The sequence below is a fragment of the Daphnia pulex genome, chromosome 12 (genome assembly GCF_021134715.1).
Source record: "Daphnia pulex isolate KAP4 chromosome 12, ASM2113471v1".
NCBI classification, from domain to species: domain Eukaryota; kingdom Metazoa; phylum Arthropoda; class Branchiopoda; order Diplostraca; family Daphniidae; genus Daphnia; species Daphnia pulex.
The window spans coordinates 4,637,060-4,655,098 of record NC_060028.1 but is presented as its reverse complement, the minus strand read 5'-3'; the positions used below and the strand labels follow the sequence as shown (position 1 = coordinate 4,655,098).

Below are 18,039 nucleotides of genomic sequence, written 5' to 3'. Positions count from 1 at the left end.
TTTAGATTTAGAAATTACGTTAATAGTAAGTCATTCATGTAAAACTTTGTTCTTTTCCAAATTACGATTCATTTGTATGCAATTTGAGTGCATTTTTATAGTTATGCTGTGAGTGGGTTTGAACCAACATTCCTTGAATTAACAAACCAATACTATAACCACTACACCATCAGCTGTGGTATTTTGCAAATCTTGACGATACCAGCTGGATAGTGCATACTTCTTCATTGTCAGTGTCATCGCCCAGCAAGAACAAAAACAATTTATTTGCTGCAGTTTAAGAATTCATTGTTTTGGGAACTATTTGCTTGCCCGAGTGGGGGTTTGAACCACCCACCTTTGAATTATCAATTCAACGCTATAACCATTACAACAACGGTATTTACAATAAATATCTGACGTTAAAGGTGGATAACGCCTACTTACACATTGTCATAGATATCACACAGCGTGAGCAAAGACATTTTTTTTACATCGGAGTTTGAATTTATCTATAATAAGACTATTTGCTTCATAAGCATCTGCTTCATCATTCACCAGGGAACGATGCATAAATTTGAAATATGGAAAATTTTATTGGTTTACGTATTTTATATTATAAAGCTTTAGATCTAGAAATTACGTTAATAGTAAATCATTCATGTAAAGATTTATTCTTTTCCAGCTTGCCATTCATTTGCATGCTGTTTTTTGAGTGCTATTTTATAGTTATACTGAGAGTGGATTTGAACCAACATCCTTTGAATTACTAATCCATTGATATAACCACTACCCCATCGGCGGTGTGTTCTTCCAATTCTTGACGATATCCGCTGGATAGTGCATACTTCTTCATTTTCAGTGTCATCGCCCAGCAAGAACAAAAATAATTTATTTACTTCATTTTAAGAATTCATCGTTTCGGGTACTATTTGCTTGCCTGAGCTGGGGTTTGAACCAAACACTTTTGACCTACTAATGCAATGCTATAACCACTACATCAACAACGGTGTTTACAAATAATATCCGATGTGACCAGTTGGATAGCGCATACTTACACATTGTCATAGTTATCACCCAGCGTGAGCAAAGAAATTTTATTTACATCGGATTTTGAAGTTTTCAATAATAAGACTATTTGCTTCATTAGCATCTGCTTCATCATACACCACGGAACATTGCATAAATTTGAAATATTGAAAATATTATTGGTTTTTGTGTTATTTTCGATTTTTGATAAGCTTCAGATTAAGAAATTACGTAAATAGTAAATCATTCATGTAAACGCACAAATAATAAAGTAGTAATTAACATTATATGACTAATTTCTACTGCTCTATCCTAAGTGATAAATTGAAAACCACTGGTCTGGACTTGAACCGTAGACCGCTTTCTTTATAGTCCGGCACTTTATCCACTACACCATGTGACTACGTTGTGTTTGCTGAAAAATTTGAGTCCTTTTCTGTGTTAAAGGAGAGTGTGAGTAGTATTGACATTCTATTCATCCGTCCATGACTTTTTAGTAGTATAAGGATTCCTATTCATCCGTCAACGACTTTAGGTATGTTAAGTAAAAGTCAATCTTTCCAGAAAAAAAACGTCATGTTGTTCAATCAGTGACATAGCTAATTCAAGTGGATGAAATTTGTTTAGGATAAAATGGAAAAAAATAAATTGAAATGATCAAATTTAAATCTGAAATAAAATTGATGAATTTTGGCCATGCAACAGTTATTGCTTATTTCTGTCTTAGGCTTCAAGTCTTGAAAAATTTTGTTTTGAGTGTTCATTATTGCTCGTACAAATAAAAAATTCTTGTAGAAATAGTTATGAAAATAAAAGTTTTATAAAATCTTGAGAAAGACCATTGTTTATTATTTATAAGGTTTGTTAATTCACGGTTGAGCGCACATGGGAACTGCCCCCATGGCCATGCCCGTGCTCCTTTTTTTGGCCCATAGGCCGAGGCGGAATTTAGTTCCTCTTGGGAAGGAAAGGAATGGAAGGGAATGTATTAATGTATTCACCAAAAAATCAATATTTCTTAATTAGATTTGAGAATGTTTGACTAAATGTTTAAATTGCAGTTGTCTAAAATGGTTACAATAAAACTTCTTTAAAGACAACATTTAAAGTAAACACCTTTTTCTTTTCTTCTTCGGTGGCTGTCGGATGATTTTTGAGAAGCTTGCCTTGCTTCCCAGACTCAGCAATCTCGACTCGGACTCCTTTTTGGGAGGGAACACAAAAAATATTAGAATTATTGAATATTTCATGAAACTATTAATTTTAAAAATGTATAAGAAATCAAAATAAACCGTCTTTCGATGTAGCTCTGGAGAAGGCCACATACAGCTGGCCATGACTGAAGACGGGTTCTGGAAGTAATATTCCGACCCGATCAAACGTTTGGCCCTGTGACTTTGTGATGGTCATCGCAAACGCCAACAAAACGGGAAACTGGAGCCTCTTGAGGATGACTGGAAGATCCGAATCAGTTGGGGACATCATCATCCGCGGGATGTAGACGATGTGCCCCTTGTTTTTTCCAGCAGCAATTTCTGCAACGATCAGATTTTCTCTAAGCGCCCTGATGATGAGCCGGGTCCCATTGCAAAGTCCCTGACGCGAATCGATATTCTTCAGAAGAATGATGACGGCTCCCACTTTCATTTTCAGCAAATGGGTGGGAATTCCGGAGACGTCAAAGGAGTTGAGAACTTCGGTTGGGTAATTTGAAATTTCTTCAGGGTCGTCAGAGTCGATGGTATCGATGCTTCTGTACTCATGAAGCGTACCGGGCATGTCTTTGATGATCTGATTGTTGATTCGTAAGCAATCGCCGTTTTTCGGACAAAGAATAGCGCGACTGCATATTTGTTGAGATACGACGGGATCTAACAGTTGAGCAGGATCACCAAAGACGTGCTCGACTAAACTCCGGTTATAATTGAAAAATTCTTTAGGAATTTCAATCATATCGGGGATGTTCAATTTTGGATGCGTCGGTAGAGTTCCGTTTCCAAGCTGAATGAGCCAATCGGCGTAGTCTTGACTGCCGGCCACGGTACGCATATTTTGAGTCAGACGAAGTTGTCGAAACTGAGGCCAAGTGTCATTGTTTCGGATAGTGACTTCCAGCACTGTCACCCTGTTTCCGTGTCGGACGACCGGTAAACACTGACGAAAATCGCCACCAAGAAGGAGCACTTTACCACCGTGAGGAAGATTGTTCTTGTGCAACTTTTGGAACAGGAAATTGAAAGCACTAAGGGCGTGATTTGTCTTCATGGTGGCTTCGTCAGAAATGATGAGAACTGCACTTCTGATCAAATGGGCGAGGAAGCTACCATCTTCGATTTTTGATCTGGTCGCTTCAGTAATTGGAGGGTAAATCTTGAATTGGGAATGATACGTTGTGCCGTCAATCAACAACGTAGAAGCGATGCCGGTAGACGCAACGGCGATCACTGTTTTCCCTTGTCCCTGCAGTACGGTGATGAGAGTGTTGTACAGGAACGTCTTCCCCGTTCCTCCAGGGCCATCCAAGAAATACTGATGCGGAATTGCATTTTCAGTATCGTTGACGGCAGCCATGACTTGATCGAAGGCAGCCCGTTGACCTTCGTTCAACTGACTAACCATCAATTCACCCAATCTTCTCTTCTCTCTCATAGTAATTTCAGCATTTTCTTCGAGTTGAGCCGCGATAAGACGATGAATAAGCTGAAAATCAGGAACAGGCAATGAGAGATTTTCCATCGTTTGATTGTTGAGAAGTAGCTTGTCTTGAATAAATTTCAAAGTCAAGTTTTTTGCTATTTCGGCGTCGTGACCATTACGAATAAAATCTTCCATTAGCTGAGGCAAAGATCGCTCAAAGAGATAAAGAGCATCCGTAGGATTGCAAAACAGACAAATGTCAACAAAAAGCTGTCGCAATCGTTCTGGCATTTCAAAGGCGGCCGCATCGTCCAGTGTCCTCTCCCAAACGCTGTCATCTTCCAACAAATTTAAGGCAGCGGCGGCTGCTTTAAACGTCGGTAAAATTACACCGTTGACTGTTCGAAGATTTTCAAAACTGGTCGGTCCTTTGACGTTAATGAGGAGCAAGCGCAGGCAGAATCGCTCAATTTGACGGACACTCACCGTGTACAATCGGCCAATGATTTTGAGATTTTGAACTCGTCGCTTCCAGAAATTACGGCCACCAACCTTGACGAAAGCAAAATGGTTGACAATCTCTCTGTAAAAATACTGCCTCGCTTCTTCATTATCCCGGTTCAAGATGAAAAAAGCAGTTAAAGTCGTTTCTTTCAAAGCGGCGTTGGCGACTGCTTGTTCCTCGTTCCCCGGGTGAAAAAAGACGGACTGTTCCAATGGAAGATGTACGGCAAGTCGAAAGATGACATGGGAACGATTGCTGAGGGGAAACTTATTGATTCTCCAGGCGGCTTCTGGTGCGCTGACGTAACGCGTGTCCAAAAAAGTAGTGATTTCGTCCCACACGAATGTCGGCTCATCTTCACCTTCAACTTGCTGATGCGTTCCCTTTTTTGTCTCAATGTTTCCGCTGTCATGGCCTTTGTACACGTACTTAAAGATGTATTTGACACTGGTGAGTGAAGCGCAGGATTCGAGGTTTATGTGACAGTCATATTTCAGCAGCAACCAAGGGTTATAAGGCACAACCCATCTGTTGTCTACTTCATAGACGACATTCCCTCTTTTCAACGGATGTTTAACTCCAGTGTCTCTTCTTCTATAAGTCGGATAGCCGTTGTCGTTGATGATGGTTCCTGCGATGAAATCTTTCGGAAACTTTTTGGTGCACCCTTCAACATCCATGCAAGGAGACTTTTTGTTGATGGCTCCACACGGGCCGTGGATCATGTGAGCCATAACAGCGGCGTAGAGTCTTGGATGGAGAGACTTGTCGGGAATTTCCGCACAAATGGTCTTGTCCATATCTTCTGGTGATAAAGGGGCATCTCTCTTATCGATCCAGATCAGCATGTGGCAATGAGGAAGACCGCGTTTTTGAAATTCGATGACTTCGATATGAGCTGTGGCGAAACCCAAAACTTGCTTTTTCTCGATGTCGTCGACCAACTCTTTTTTCTTCAAGTGGAAGACTCGTGCGACCATATCGGGACGATCAGAAGCTGTCTGATAGTTCGCAATATTTGCCGTAATTTCTCTCCACTTGGGATTGCAAGTAAACGTTAAAAAAAAAGTTGGTTTTCCAAATTTGGCAACAATTGCCATCGCGTCTTGATAATTTTGCTTCATGGCTCGAGGACTGCCAATGAAGGACGAAGGGAGAATGTAGATAGTGCCAACTTCCACATTTTCTCTTTCCGCTCGATTGTTGATGTAATCCATCAGACCGCAGTAGCGCTCAACATGCAGCTCTGTCTGGTGTTTTCTGAGCCAATCTATGCGATTCCCCTCGGTCTTGACGTAAGAATCGACAAAATATTGCTGAGTGAGGGCACCCCCGGACAAAACGATATTGAAATCACCGCGGATTGACATGATTGAACTGTAGAACTCGGCTTGCGTCACTCTTGAGCGTGGGCCTCTGTTCCTGTTTGGTTGTTGATCATCGTTCTCGTCTGCTTCGGCTGGTTCCGGTTCTACAATTCGCTCATTTTCAATCTCAGCATTGCCATCTGCTGCGGCGACTTCTTCACGAATTAAAACTCTGGGGTTGGGCCACAGGGGATCAATCTGCTCCTCTTCATCCTCATCAACAATCATTGCCATTGCTGCTGCTTCATCTCTTTCCCTCCGACTGGTGGTGTTATAATTCATGTGAGCATGCCAACCATCTTCACCGTTGGGGAATAGCAGAGGATAACACATCGGATCACACATGGGCTTCTGTGTGTTAATCTGGATGAAACGTCGGCCTCTGACGGGAATATAGAGATGGCCACGAATATCTCTGTTGGATGGCGGAGCTCCATCAGAGCTTTTGAATACTACTGCTATCTCGTGGGCCGTCGGGCAGTTGTAGCGCCGCTGGTCGACATTTCTTCTATCACAAGTGATGATCATGCCGACAGTGTAGTGAGGAAGATTTGCGGCCTGGCGTTGAACGTATTCTTCTTCAAGAACTTGGCGCATCATCTTGTAAACCAAGGCGTACGGATTCTTCTCTCGAAGCATAGCGTCCAATTCTTCCATCAATATTCTACAACAACCCGACATTGCCTGGATATTTGCCCTATAATCAGTGGCCTGCGCCGAGTCCAAAAAATACAGATCTGCATATCTGGGATTTGGTGTTGGACCAAGCGGAGTGATTTGATGGTAAATCTGGCCATGAATTCGATAGCAGTAGGGACCTCGGTTTGGTGGTGGAGATTGGTTTGCTCCAAGCGAAGCAAAAGCGTGAGCACTGTTGTAGTTTCGAATTTGCTTCATGAATTGCTTGGACTTTGGATGCTGATTTTGCAAGAGACTGGCCAAGGGTTGCGGACATGGCTTTGGTGGTGGAATAATCACTTTTCCCTTTCCGCAGCATCGCTGGAACTTTTGATCTTTTGGCATCTCTTTTTCAAAGTGTTTGGCGTCACACTCAGCACAAATCTTGGTCAAATCTCCAATGTCAAGCAAATGAACCCGATCCTCTACAACAATGTCTTTGCAAGCTATCCGATGCGTTCGCCGATTTCCAGCACGGTTGCGATCAAGGTGCATCTCACGAAGAAAAGCTTCGTGGTCTGCGGTTTCAACGGGAACAATTTCGGCGTGTTGAAGCGCATTTCTTGCTCGCAGTTCTTCCTCTTCTCGCTCTCGTTCAAATTGATGTTCTCGCTGTAGCTCTGTTCGCAACCTATCCTCTTCACGCCTATCAGCTGTTTCTTCCTCATTTTCAGTCGCTCTATAATCAGTCATGACTTCCGTGTGCTGCTCACGTCGTTCTGCGGTATCTTCCTCAGTTTCTTCGAAGAGATTTACTTGATGAAGGAATCTATCAGCGATAGCGCGCTCCAATCTTTCTTCTCCTGTTTCTCTGCCACGTACAGCTTCTTGGCGTAACGACTGATCGCAAAGTCGAGCCAAAGTAGTTTCTTCAGTTTCTTTGTCGCGAACAGCATTTTGACGTAATAACTTATCTTGAAGTCGTGCCTGCTTTTCTACTTCTAGCTCCTTATTTCGCAAATTTTTTTGCCGTACTGCCTGCGCTCGCTGTCTTGCCCATTTTTCTTCCTCAGATTCCTCTTTCCGCAGAGAATGTTGCCGCAAAGCCTGTTCACAAAGTCTAGAAGATTTCTCTGCTTCAGACTCCTCGTTCCGCAGAGATTTTTGCCTCAATGCCTGATCTTGAAGTCTTGCTGATCTCTCTGCTTCCGATTCATCTCTCCGCAGATATTTCTTCCGCAATGCCTGGGCTTGCAACCTAGCTCGTTGTTCTTCAGCAGTTTCGGTGTCGTCAGCAGCTCTCTTTCTTGCCTGATGTTGTTGTCTTGCTGGACGCTCTGCCACAGCATCATTAGCAAGAACAACTCTTGGGCGATCACATGCAGGTCTCTGATTCATCGCTCGTAGAATAATTGCTGCTTCTTGTTGACGAAGAGCAGCTTGCCGCTCTGCCTCGGCTTGCAATCGAGCTCGAATTTGTTCATCTTGACGAAGATCTGCTTGCCGCTCCGCCTCGGCTAACAGTCGCGCACGATTTTCTTCTTCTTGACGAAGAACTGCTTGCCGCTCCGCCTCGGCTAACAGTCGCGCACGATTTTCTTCTTCTTGACGAAAAACTGCTTGCCGCTCCGCCTCGGCTAACAGTCGAGCACGATTTTCTTCTTCCGCTTGTTCCTGTCGAAGGAGTTGCTGACGGATTCGCTGATCATGCAGTCTAGCTTCATGGTCAACCTGAGTCTCGTTAGCACGGGCGACTCTCTTCCGCTCAGCATCTAACCTCTGCCTCAACGCTCTCTCGTCAGGTGCCTCTGCCTGACGCTCTTCCCTAGCCTTTTTCGCATTCAAATTTTTTGCAACCTGAACTTCTTCGGGATTGAGCCGACGTCGCTTCTCTTCACGAGCGATCTTGGCCCTTTCCCTATTAGCCGCCAATCGCACTTCCTTTGCCTCCGGGTCTTCGTTACTTCTTTTTTCCCTAGCCTTCCTATTCTTCTCATCTTTTTCCTCTCGAGTTAATTCGCGACGCGGTGGCATTTTCAACTCAGCAAAATAACCCCTAATTTATCAAAAAAAATTCGCTTCTATCAGTGGAGGGCTTTTTGGAGGGCTTTTGGAGGGCTTTACACCGCAAAAATTTCAAAAAGCTTAAAATTAAACACAAATTCGAACGTAAGCCGTCGACACAACCGGTGCTCAATATCCCAGTGGTACAGCCCGGTTAAGGTTCACATCTGATAAACAAATACGCATCGCAGGTTAGCTCCTCTCCGGTTGTCGACTGTTCGTTTTACAATGACTGACCCCCAAAAATGTCAACAATTATGCAATTATTTTCATTTGCGCTCAACTTGATGCTGACTTGATCGGGATTTTTATCGCAATTGTGACTGTTAAAAGCCAAAATGCTAACCTCTATACCAAGACCAGCACAAATTGGCTGAAAACCGTCGGACACCACAACTAATAAGTCTTTAGCAGGCTAATAAAAACATGCTACGGACTTTAAATTGTTGGAATTCGGAAAGTACTTTACTTGAGCAATGAGTGTCCTGATGCCGTAGGAAGTTAGAAGTAAGCTGGAAGACATCCCGGAGCGGAAGTGAATGGCGACTTGAAGATCTGGTCACAAATTCGATGCATTACAGGCTATTTAATGCAAAATAAAAGCTTGTATCAGTAAAAAATTGCAAACATCTTATCCAACTTCAGTAATTGACGCGCACATTTTTTATTGGTAAAGTTTATTTTATGGAACCAGACTTGAACCATCAACCTGTGCGTTTGAAATCGAACGCACTAACCACAACGCCACGTTCCGATACAAAAATGTAGTAAATCGACGACAAAATCACCGTTACCTGTCGATTTCTGGTTTCTTTTTTTTTTCGAAGGAAGTGCATGATAAACAATTGCCAACTTAATCAAAGTTCAACAGAATAACGAAATTCTTCACAAAGACCCAAAACGAATTTGAATGGAAGTAGATTCGAACATTTGACCACTCGATTAGAAACCAAAGGTGATAACCACTACACCATGTTTGGGTACAAATTGGTTGGCGATTCGAAGACAAAAAAATTGTAGCCTAGAGCTACTGAATTGAACTCTGTCTCTTTTGTTGAGCATTGGACACAGTCGAAAACATAGCAAACCACTAACATAAATTTCAATTATCGACCAACATTCCTTCTAAATTAAAACACACCGCCCGAGAGTTGAACACAGAGCCTCTGTTGATCGAGATTACCATGCTAGAACGTTAACCATTACACCAACTCAGAATAATTTTTGGCAAAAAAGTTCTAAAGTTATCAACTACCAATTTTATAGCAGGTAATAAAACGTGCTATAAACATGTTCTAATGGAAAAAAGGTACAATAAAAACAATTTACCTGACAATTAAAGTCCTGATGCCGGTCGTTGGCTGGAAGCGAGAAACGGAGTAACTTCGACGGAACACTACAGGCTGGTGATGAAAATATTTGTGAAAGCTAATTCTTTTCATTAAAATAAATGGAATCGACAAAAAATGTACCTGACTATTAAATTCCTGTTGCCAGTCGTAGTTCGAAAGTGAGGAAGGCACTCAATTCGATTGTAAACTACAGGCTGAAAAACAAATTGCAAAATACATACACATATAAGAATTCGAGTGTTCAAAATTAATACAAAACATAATTCACATGGTCGTCATTGCTAACACGTGCAACAATTTTTCACCATCTCCAATTTATGTGCTGTCATGGAGAACCGAACCATTAACCCCCCGTGTTTGATTTCCAACACGCTAACCACTACACCACGAGCGGTTGTAAATTGTAAGAAAATCGTCGAAGACAATAACTTATGAGTTCGGAGCAAAGATTCATGCCATGGGCTTGTTCGAATGGATAAAAGTGAACTGAAAAATCTTACCTGACTATGATAATCCTGATGCCAGTCATGGGCTCGAAGAAGGAAATGCAGTCCTTTCGATAATACACTACAGGCTAATGAATGCAAAAATATGTTATAATCCTACTATTTTTAATTGCAATGAAATAAACTGCAATGTTTGTACCTGACAATTAAATTCCTGATGCCAGTCATGGGCCGCAAGTGAGGAAGGAAGCAACTCACCTCGATTGTACACTACAGGCTGAAAATTAAATTTCAAAATCCATACACGTATAAGAACTCGAGTGTTCAAAAACAGTAAAAAAAATAATTCAAATGGTCGTGATTGGTAGAACATACAACAATTTTCACCATCGTTAATTTATGTACTGTCATCGAGAACCGAACCATTGAACCCAGTGTTTGAAATCCAACACGCTAACCACTACACCACGAGCGGATGTAAATTGTAAGAAAATCGTCGAAGACGATCACTTATGAGTTCGGAGCAAAGATTCATGTCATGGGCTTGTTCGAATGGATAAAAGTGAACTGAAAAATCTTACCTGACTATGATAATCCTGATGCCAGTCATGGGCTCGAAGAAGGAAATGCAGTCCTTTCGATAATACACTACAGGCTAATGAATGCAAAAATATATTTTAATCCTACTGTTTTTAATTACAATGAAATAAACTGCAATGTTTGTACCTGACAATTAAATTCCTGATGCCAGTCATGGGCCGCAAGTGAGGAAGGCAGGCACTCACCTCGATTGTACACTACAGGCTGAAAATTAAAATGCAAATTACATACACGTATAAGAACTCGAGTGTTCAAAAACAATTCAAAGGGTCGTGTTTGGTAGCTACAACAATTTTCACCATCGTAAATTTAAGTGCTGTTATCGAGAACCGAACCATTAACCCCAGTGTTTGAAATCCAACACGCTAACCACTACACCGAGAGCGGATAAAATGGGAAGAAAATCGTCGAAGACAATCACTTATGAGTTCGTAGCAAAGATTCAAACCATGGGCTTGTTCAAATGGATAAAAGTGAACTGAAAAATCTTACCTGACTATGATAATCCTGATGCCAGTCATGGGCTCGAAGAAGGGAATGCAGTCCTTTCGATAGTACACTACAAACTGGTGAATTAAACAAATATTTTCATCATCTTTTTTTTTGTAATTGAAATGAAATAAAATAGCAATACTTGTACCTGGCTATGAAAATCCAGATGCCAGTCGCAGGCTTGAAGTAGAAACACAGTCACTGTGATTATATATACAACAGGCCGAGAAATCTATAATGCCAAACATGAAACAGTTGAATTTGTTGGAATTGAGATAAATGAAATCTATATCAGTCACCTGGCAATTAAGAGTATTGCTTTATTTGGCTGAAAGTTTGAAAAGAGTCGATGAAGTCACCAATTCGTCAAACTTTTTGTCTTGTTACATGTAAGTCAAAACATAAGTCAATCACAAATATTTACGTTTGACAAATGATGAAAGAATTGTATATTTACACTGTATCTATTTGATACACCAGTTTGACTTACCCAATTTGTCTCGAATTTACACAGTTTGGAGTATGAAATCAATCGCAATCGAGAAATCAAAATCGAAGAAATCTATTACTCGAGACAAAATTTGACGTGTCAGTTGTTGTAAACAACAATGATTACCATCGTCTGCTCGATGAGCAACGTGACTCGATATAATATCGATATAACCCTAATTTCTAAATTAATTCATGTAAACATTAAATAAAGTTGACCTTGACCGGGATCGAACCGCGGACCTCTCTCATGGTAGCATAAGACGCTAACCAATACACCATTATAGAGATGAAATTCAACGTAGAGAATTGGATCTAAAAATATGTCGTAGAGACACGGTGCGTCGCGTTGCGCTCACCTGTGTTTAGCAAGTGTAACGCGACGTGTGAAATTCGAGACACCGAAATGTTTGAAATTACTCTTAAATGAGCTCAATGATGAATATCAGTTTGTGACCAAGTGGTTATCAAGTTCGCCTATCATGTGTGAGAACTCGGGTTCAAATCCCGACAGCCACTAATTTCTATAATGAGAATTGAAAATTGCAAATTAATAAATTGCAAAAAATAATAAATTGCAAAAAATTGCAAATTAATAACAGCACCTTGACCAGGGATCGAACCTCTCGCTTCGTAGCCGTGCATGCTATCCAATAGATCATTAGAACGATGATAACAATAAAGGGAATGGGATCTACAGATATGTCTAAGAGATCCGGTGCGTCGCGTCGCGCTCACCTGTGCGTCATGAGCGACGTGACGCGAGACGCAGATATCTTTAAAACAACTTGTCAATAAGATCAAATCCGAATAATAATTGGTGGTCAAGTGGTTAGCGAGTTCGCCTACCATGCGTGAGTACTCGGGTTCAATTCCCGATAGACACTCCAATTTCTGAATTGAAAATTGAACTTAAAAAATTAATAATTCAAAACAGTGCCTTGACCCGGGATCGAACCTCGGACCTCTCGCACGGTAGCACTGCACGCTAACCAATACACCATTAGAAAGATGGAATTCAATTGAGGAAATTGGATGTAAAAAAATATGTCCAAGACAAACGGCGCGCGCCGCTCACGAAACACTGGAAGCGCAACAAAAAACAACCATCTGTCCAAATTCCAACTCGATATCAATATCAGTTCTGATAGTGTAGTGGTTAGAGTGTGTGCGACAATGCCATCCCAATCGGATGTGCGGCGGAAGCACCTCTCCGACCATGGTTCAAACCCCAAGTAGTACACTCGAATCTAATAGAGGACATCGACATATATAACCGATGGTAAAAAAAAAAAACCCTACCCGACTACTAACAAATTCTAGCCCTCTCTCTCCCCCCCTGTCCGCAAAAAAAAAAAAAAAAAAAAAACGCACACGGTTCGAGCCCGTGTGTGTGTGTGTGGCGAGAAGGGCGAGCGCAAACGGACAAACGGTGAGGAAAGTTGACGTGTGTATCGCCTCGCTTACTCAATTCGAAACTTTCGCCACTGATTGCTTCTCGCCGATACAGACAAACAACAAACAGACAAACAAACAAACACACAAACAGAATCACAGACTGGCCAAGGTCACTAAGCCACGCCCGCGGTTTATAGAGCAGTCGAAGCAGTCGACTAGTATACCTAGGCCCGTCCAAGGACGGCGAACCAGGCGGCTAGACATAATCACCTAAGCGCACAGTACACCTGGAGCAAAACGCCACTCGTATAATCCCACTGGCCAATTCCTTACTGTCCGGGACTTTTTTTTTCATCCATTTATGGACTTTTACATTTTCCACCGTGAGCCAGTCGGTCTTTTGGGTTTTTTTTGTGGACTTGTTTTTTTTTCGTTGCAAGCAAGTATCGGTTGAGTTTTGGTTTTATTTTGGGACTTTTATTTTTCAGAGTTTGGTTCTATTGGATTTGACACATTTCCCACGGTCTCGAGTTTCGGTGCAGTTTTCCACGGTTTTTTGTAACTTGAACACGTTTGGAGCTGATTCTGATATTCACCTCCTTCTTCCTCTCCTTCCTCATCTTCCCGTTTCACTTTCTTCCATTCCAATTTATTTTTTCCCACTTTTTCCCATCTTCCTCCCCTCTCTCATCCTCCCCCCTCTCTATCTTCCCTCCCTCACCATCCTCTCCCTCACCATCCCCTCCCTCACCATCCCCTCCCTCACTATCCCCTCCCTCACCATCCCCTCCCTCACCATCCCCACCATCACCATCCCTTCTCTGCACACTCCTCCCTCATGTAATCCTTCCCCTTAGACTCACATGTATCTCGTACTTATCTCGATGTGGGCTTGAACAACGGGCCGTTGTATCCTGGATCCAATGCTCTAACCACTGAGCTGTTGAGTTGTATTATCAGTTAAACAGGGGGAAAAGTCATCAGCCACTTAAGTCAATTCGGATTTGCTCTAAATACCAATAAATATTAATCGCACGACGTAATTCTTTGGCCAGTAAGTATTTGCTCCTGTATTTTAATGAAACTTACAAAACTCAGCTTCGCATATAAAATTCGAATAACCACTTGAGAGGTAATAGTAAAATACATTATTGGTGGTGTATTGGTTAGAGTGTTCGCATAGCACATTTATGTCTTTAGGTTCAATACTCATAAATTGTGAAAATAAAAATTGACAAAGTGTTTGAAATAATTTACTTGGCTTTCAATCTGAATACCTCATAATTTCCTGTTTTCGTCTATACATTCCTCATTGCCGGTTTGAACAACAGCCCATCGTTACTTGAATCTTATTCTCTAACAACTTGGCTAATGAGATGTGTTGACACATTTTCTTAAAAGGAAGCCATCGACCAATGTAAGGCAACATCGATTTTGAACATTAAAATTTGCTAGGTATAAAAATTCATCACCCGACGTTAGCGAATTAGTTGCAATTACTCGTGGCCCAATGTGAACAAATTAGTAGATGTTATGTTTCACCCAACGTGTTTTGTAGGACACTTAAAATTTCCTCCACGTTTTTTAACAGTTTAAATTAAATTTCCTGCCGTGGACAAATCATTCGCAAGTTGAACCAATGTTATTGAATCTCTAATACCTTGCGTTTGCCCCGACAAATTCCCTCGAATTCCTTTACCACGAGCTCTCGCGGCCGCGGGGGTGCCCCTTCGGGGGCCCCACCGCCACGGGCTCGAATCGCGATGAAGGTATCCTCGTTTTTTTGTAACTTGAACACTATCTGCCCGTTGAACTCAGTTACGCATTTACCAATTAAACCACTGTCAATAGATTTCTTATACATCCACTTATGGCCCAGCGTATTCTGAAGGACATTTAAAATTCCCTGCCCGTTAAGCGTGAGCGTGCGCTTAAATTTTCTGCCTGTGGACAAATAATTTACCAGTTAAACCACTGTCATTAGATTTCTCATACATCCAATCATGGCCAAATGGATTCTGTAGGATCAATCGGTATTGGTATCAATAGGTGGTCAAGTGGTTAGCGAATTCTCTTACTATGAGTGAGTACCCGGGTTCAACTCCCGATAAACAATAGTTTCTAAAATATATTGATGACCGAATTAATAATTAGCAACTGTGACTTTACCCGGAGTTTGAACCTCGGATTTCTCGCATGACAATCAAGCACGCTAACCAATACACAATGAGAGAGATGGAATACACTATATGTTATGGAATGTATAAATATGTCGTAGAGACACGGTTCGTCGCGCTCACCTGTGTGCCAGTTGCAACGCGAGATGCAGAGATGTTTGAAACCACTTGTCAATGAGATCAGAATTGAATATCAATTGGTGATCGATTGGTTAGCGAGTTCGCTTTCTATGCGTTATGTTCGGGTTCAATTCCCTAAAAACACCAATTTCAAAATTGAAAATAAATGTTTGAATTAATATTGAATTAAAGCGCCTTAACCAAGTATCGAAACTCGGACATCTTGTATGATAGCAGAGAACGTTACCCAATACACCATGAAAGAGATGGAATTTAATAGAAGTAATGGGATTTATAAATATGTCGTAGTTACACGTTAATAAAAAAAAACGTGAAGCGCGACAACCATTTGTCGAAATTGGAACTCGATAATGATATTAGTTCTGATAGTGTAGTGGTTAGAGTGTGTGTTACAATGCCATGCCCTTACATGTATGTGGCGGTAACACCTCACGGATTATGGTTCAAACCCCAAGTACTACACATACATAAATATTGGAGGACATTGAATATCAATAAAAAAAATCCAACCCTCAACACCTGGTTTGGGGAGAGGCAATGCTTAATTTTTTTCACGTGTTCAAAATCATTATATCAACGATAAAAATTGCAACCAGTGGGCGTGGTTTTTTGGAGGGAAGCTTATGTTTTGTGCTTTTATTTCGTTTGGCGGCTTATTATCTTGCTGGTAAGTCAACGAATAATTGTTTTTCACATTCTCTCTGAACTTCCCCTTGACAACATGCCCAACTCTGGTAAGTCTCTTTAATGTTATCCAATATTTCTGTTATATTCATTGTTTTTTTTGTATCATAGATTTGCTTGTTGCTTCTCCCCCCGTTTCTTTGTCTCCTCAAGTGGTTGTCCGTGATGGAATACCCAATTCTGGTAAGTCTCCTTAATGTTATCCAATATTTCTGTTCTATTCATTGTTTTTTTTTGTTTGATAGATTTGCCTGTTGTTTCTCCCCCCGTCTCTTTGTCTCCTCAAGTGGTTGTCCCTGAAGAAAATCCACTGGGTGATGACGAAGTTGACGGGGTTTTAGCATCCATGGATATGGATTTCAATACCCCGCCGTCTTCCCCACCTGTCTCCTTTCTTCAATCTTGGACGATTTCAGAATTTCAGAGGATTGAAGATAGGAGAAGATCCAATCTATTACGTGGAGTGCAGCTGAAAACTCGGCACGAAAAATTTAAGAAAAACCGACAGAAGTAAGTTTATCCAAGTTATTTCATGTTTGTTTTTTTATGTAATTTTTTTTTTCATTTTAGTGCTGAAGCTGCTTTGGAAAGATCTAAGCGGAATGAGGCATGGGCCAAAAAGGAGCTGGCCTCATTCCGCTCCAAAATGTGCAAGGATGAAGCTGAGGCACAGAGAATGTTTGGAGATGTGATTTAGATGTTTTTTTTTCGATTTGTTTAATTTTTTTTCTTTGTTTTTTATTTGTTAATTTTGTTGATTTGTTGGTTATTGATCAGTAATAAACAGAGTATTAGAATATTCATTTAGTTTGCTTTTTTTATTTTTCCAACTTCATAATTGATGTTCTTAATATTTTAAAATCCATATAAGTACGTAGCACTACTTCTCTTTGATTCTTGATTTGAACCATTGACTTTTAACCTTAAGGATTTATATTCCATCTCTTTAACCACTACACTATGGAGACTTATTTTAATATCAAATGTTTAATGCTATATTCGTTTTTTTTTTATTTTTGATGGAACTCAAAAGAAGAAAAGTAGAACATTGTACTTTGAATTGGACATTGTATGAGTAAGAGTTTTTTCAACCACTATAATTTTTATCATTATCCTTATTACATAAATATTGAAAATTTAATATGAATTCATTATTTTCGAAATTTAGATTTGAACCATTGATCTTAGGAATCACATTTCATTACTTTAACCGCTACACCACGGAACGATAAATAATTTTGAAATATTGAAGATTTTGTTGGTTTTGTATTTTTTTCGATAAAGCTTTAGATTTAGAAATTACGTTAATAGTAAGTCATTCATGTAAAACTTTGTTCTTTTCCAAATTACGATTCATTTGTATGCAATTTGAGTGCATTTTTATAGTTATGCTGTGAGTGGGTTTGAACCAACATTCCTTGAATTAACAAACCAATACTATAACCACTACACCATCGGCTGTGGTATTTTGCAAATCTTGACGATACCAGCTGGATAGTGCATACTTCTTCATTGTCAGTGTCATCGCCCAGCAAGAACAAAAACAATTTATTTGCTGCAGTTTAAGAATTCATTGTTTTGGGAACTATTTGCTTGCCCGAGTGGGGGTTTGAACCACCCACCTTTGAATTACCAATTCAACGCTATAACCATTACAACAACGGTATTTACAATAAATATCTGACGTTAAAGGTGGATAACGCCTACTTACACATTGTCATAGATATCACACAGCGTGAGCAAAGACATTTTTTTTACATCGGAGTTTGAATTTATCTATAATAAGACTATTTGCTTCATAAGCATCTGCTTCATCATTCACCAGGGAACGATGCATAAATTTGAAATATGGAAAATTTTATTGGTTTACGTATTTTATATTATAAAGCTTTAGATCTAGAAATTACGTTAATAGTAAATCATTCATGTAAAGATTTATTCTTTTCCAGCTTGCCATTCATTTGCATGCTGTTTTTTGAGTGCTATTTTATAGTTATACTGAGAGTGGATTTGAACCAACATCCTTTGAATTACTAATCCATTGATATAACCACTACCCCA

At 40.4% G+C, this 18,039-nt stretch overlaps 2 protein-coding genes and 1 long non-coding RNA gene across 3 annotated transcripts; 1 reads left to right on the top strand and 2 right to left on the bottom strand.

Annotated features, from left to right (window-relative positions):
* Positions 1–2,082: 2,082 nt before the first annotated feature.
* Positions 2,083–9,601, bottom strand: LOC124209959. The gene is made up of 3 exons (XM_046608209.1): positions 9,529–9,601; positions 2,301–8,781; positions 2,083–2,210 (listed from the first exon to the last, which is right to left on the bottom strand). The coding sequence occupies exons 2-3, from the start codon at positions 8,167–8,169 to the stop codon at positions 2,083–2,085; spliced, it is 5,997 nt and encodes a 1,998-aa protein (XP_046464165.1). The 5' UTR covers positions 8,170–8,781; positions 9,529–9,601.
* Positions 9,602–10,582: 981 nt separating this feature from the next.
* On the bottom strand, positions 10,583–11,669 carry LOC124209102. The gene is made up of 6 exons (XR_006880778.1): positions 11,580–11,669; positions 11,389–11,468; positions 11,238–11,321; positions 11,090–11,163; positions 10,724–10,801; positions 10,583–10,652 (listed from the first exon to the last, which is right to left on the bottom strand). It is a non-coding gene; the product is annotated as an uncharacterized LOC124209102 (long non-coding RNA).
* A 4,234-nt stretch (positions 11,670–15,903) lies between these two features.
* LOC124208979 lies at positions 15,904–16,777 on the top strand. Its single transcript, XM_046606847.1, has 4 exons — positions 15,904–16,028; positions 16,090–16,161; positions 16,224–16,488; positions 16,549–16,777. The coding sequence occupies exons 1-4, from the start codon at positions 16,016–16,018 to the stop codon at positions 16,673–16,675; spliced, it is 477 nt and encodes a 158-aa protein (XP_046462803.1). The 5' UTR covers positions 15,904–16,015; the 3' UTR covers positions 16,676–16,777.
* Positions 16,778–18,039: the final 1,262 nt, after the last annotated feature.

Coding starts and splice junctions, on each gene's coding strand:
- LOC124208979 (XM_046606847.1), top strand. Junction 16,162..16,223: donor TGATGGAATACCCAATTCTG/GTAAGTCTCCTT, acceptor TTTGTTTGATAG/ATTTGCCTGTTGTTTCTCCC. Junction 16,489..16,548: donor TTTAAGAAAAACCGACAGAA/GTAAGTTTATCC, acceptor TTTTCATTTTAG/TGCTGAAGCTGCTTTGGAAA.
- LOC124209959 (XM_046608209.1), bottom strand. CDS start 8,169: ATGCCACCGCGTCGCGAATTAACTCGAGAGGAAAAAGATGAGAAGAAT. Junction 2,211..2,300: donor CAGAGCTACATCGAAAGACG/GTTTATTTTGAT, acceptor CCTCCCAAAAAG/GAGTCCGAGTCGAGATTGCT.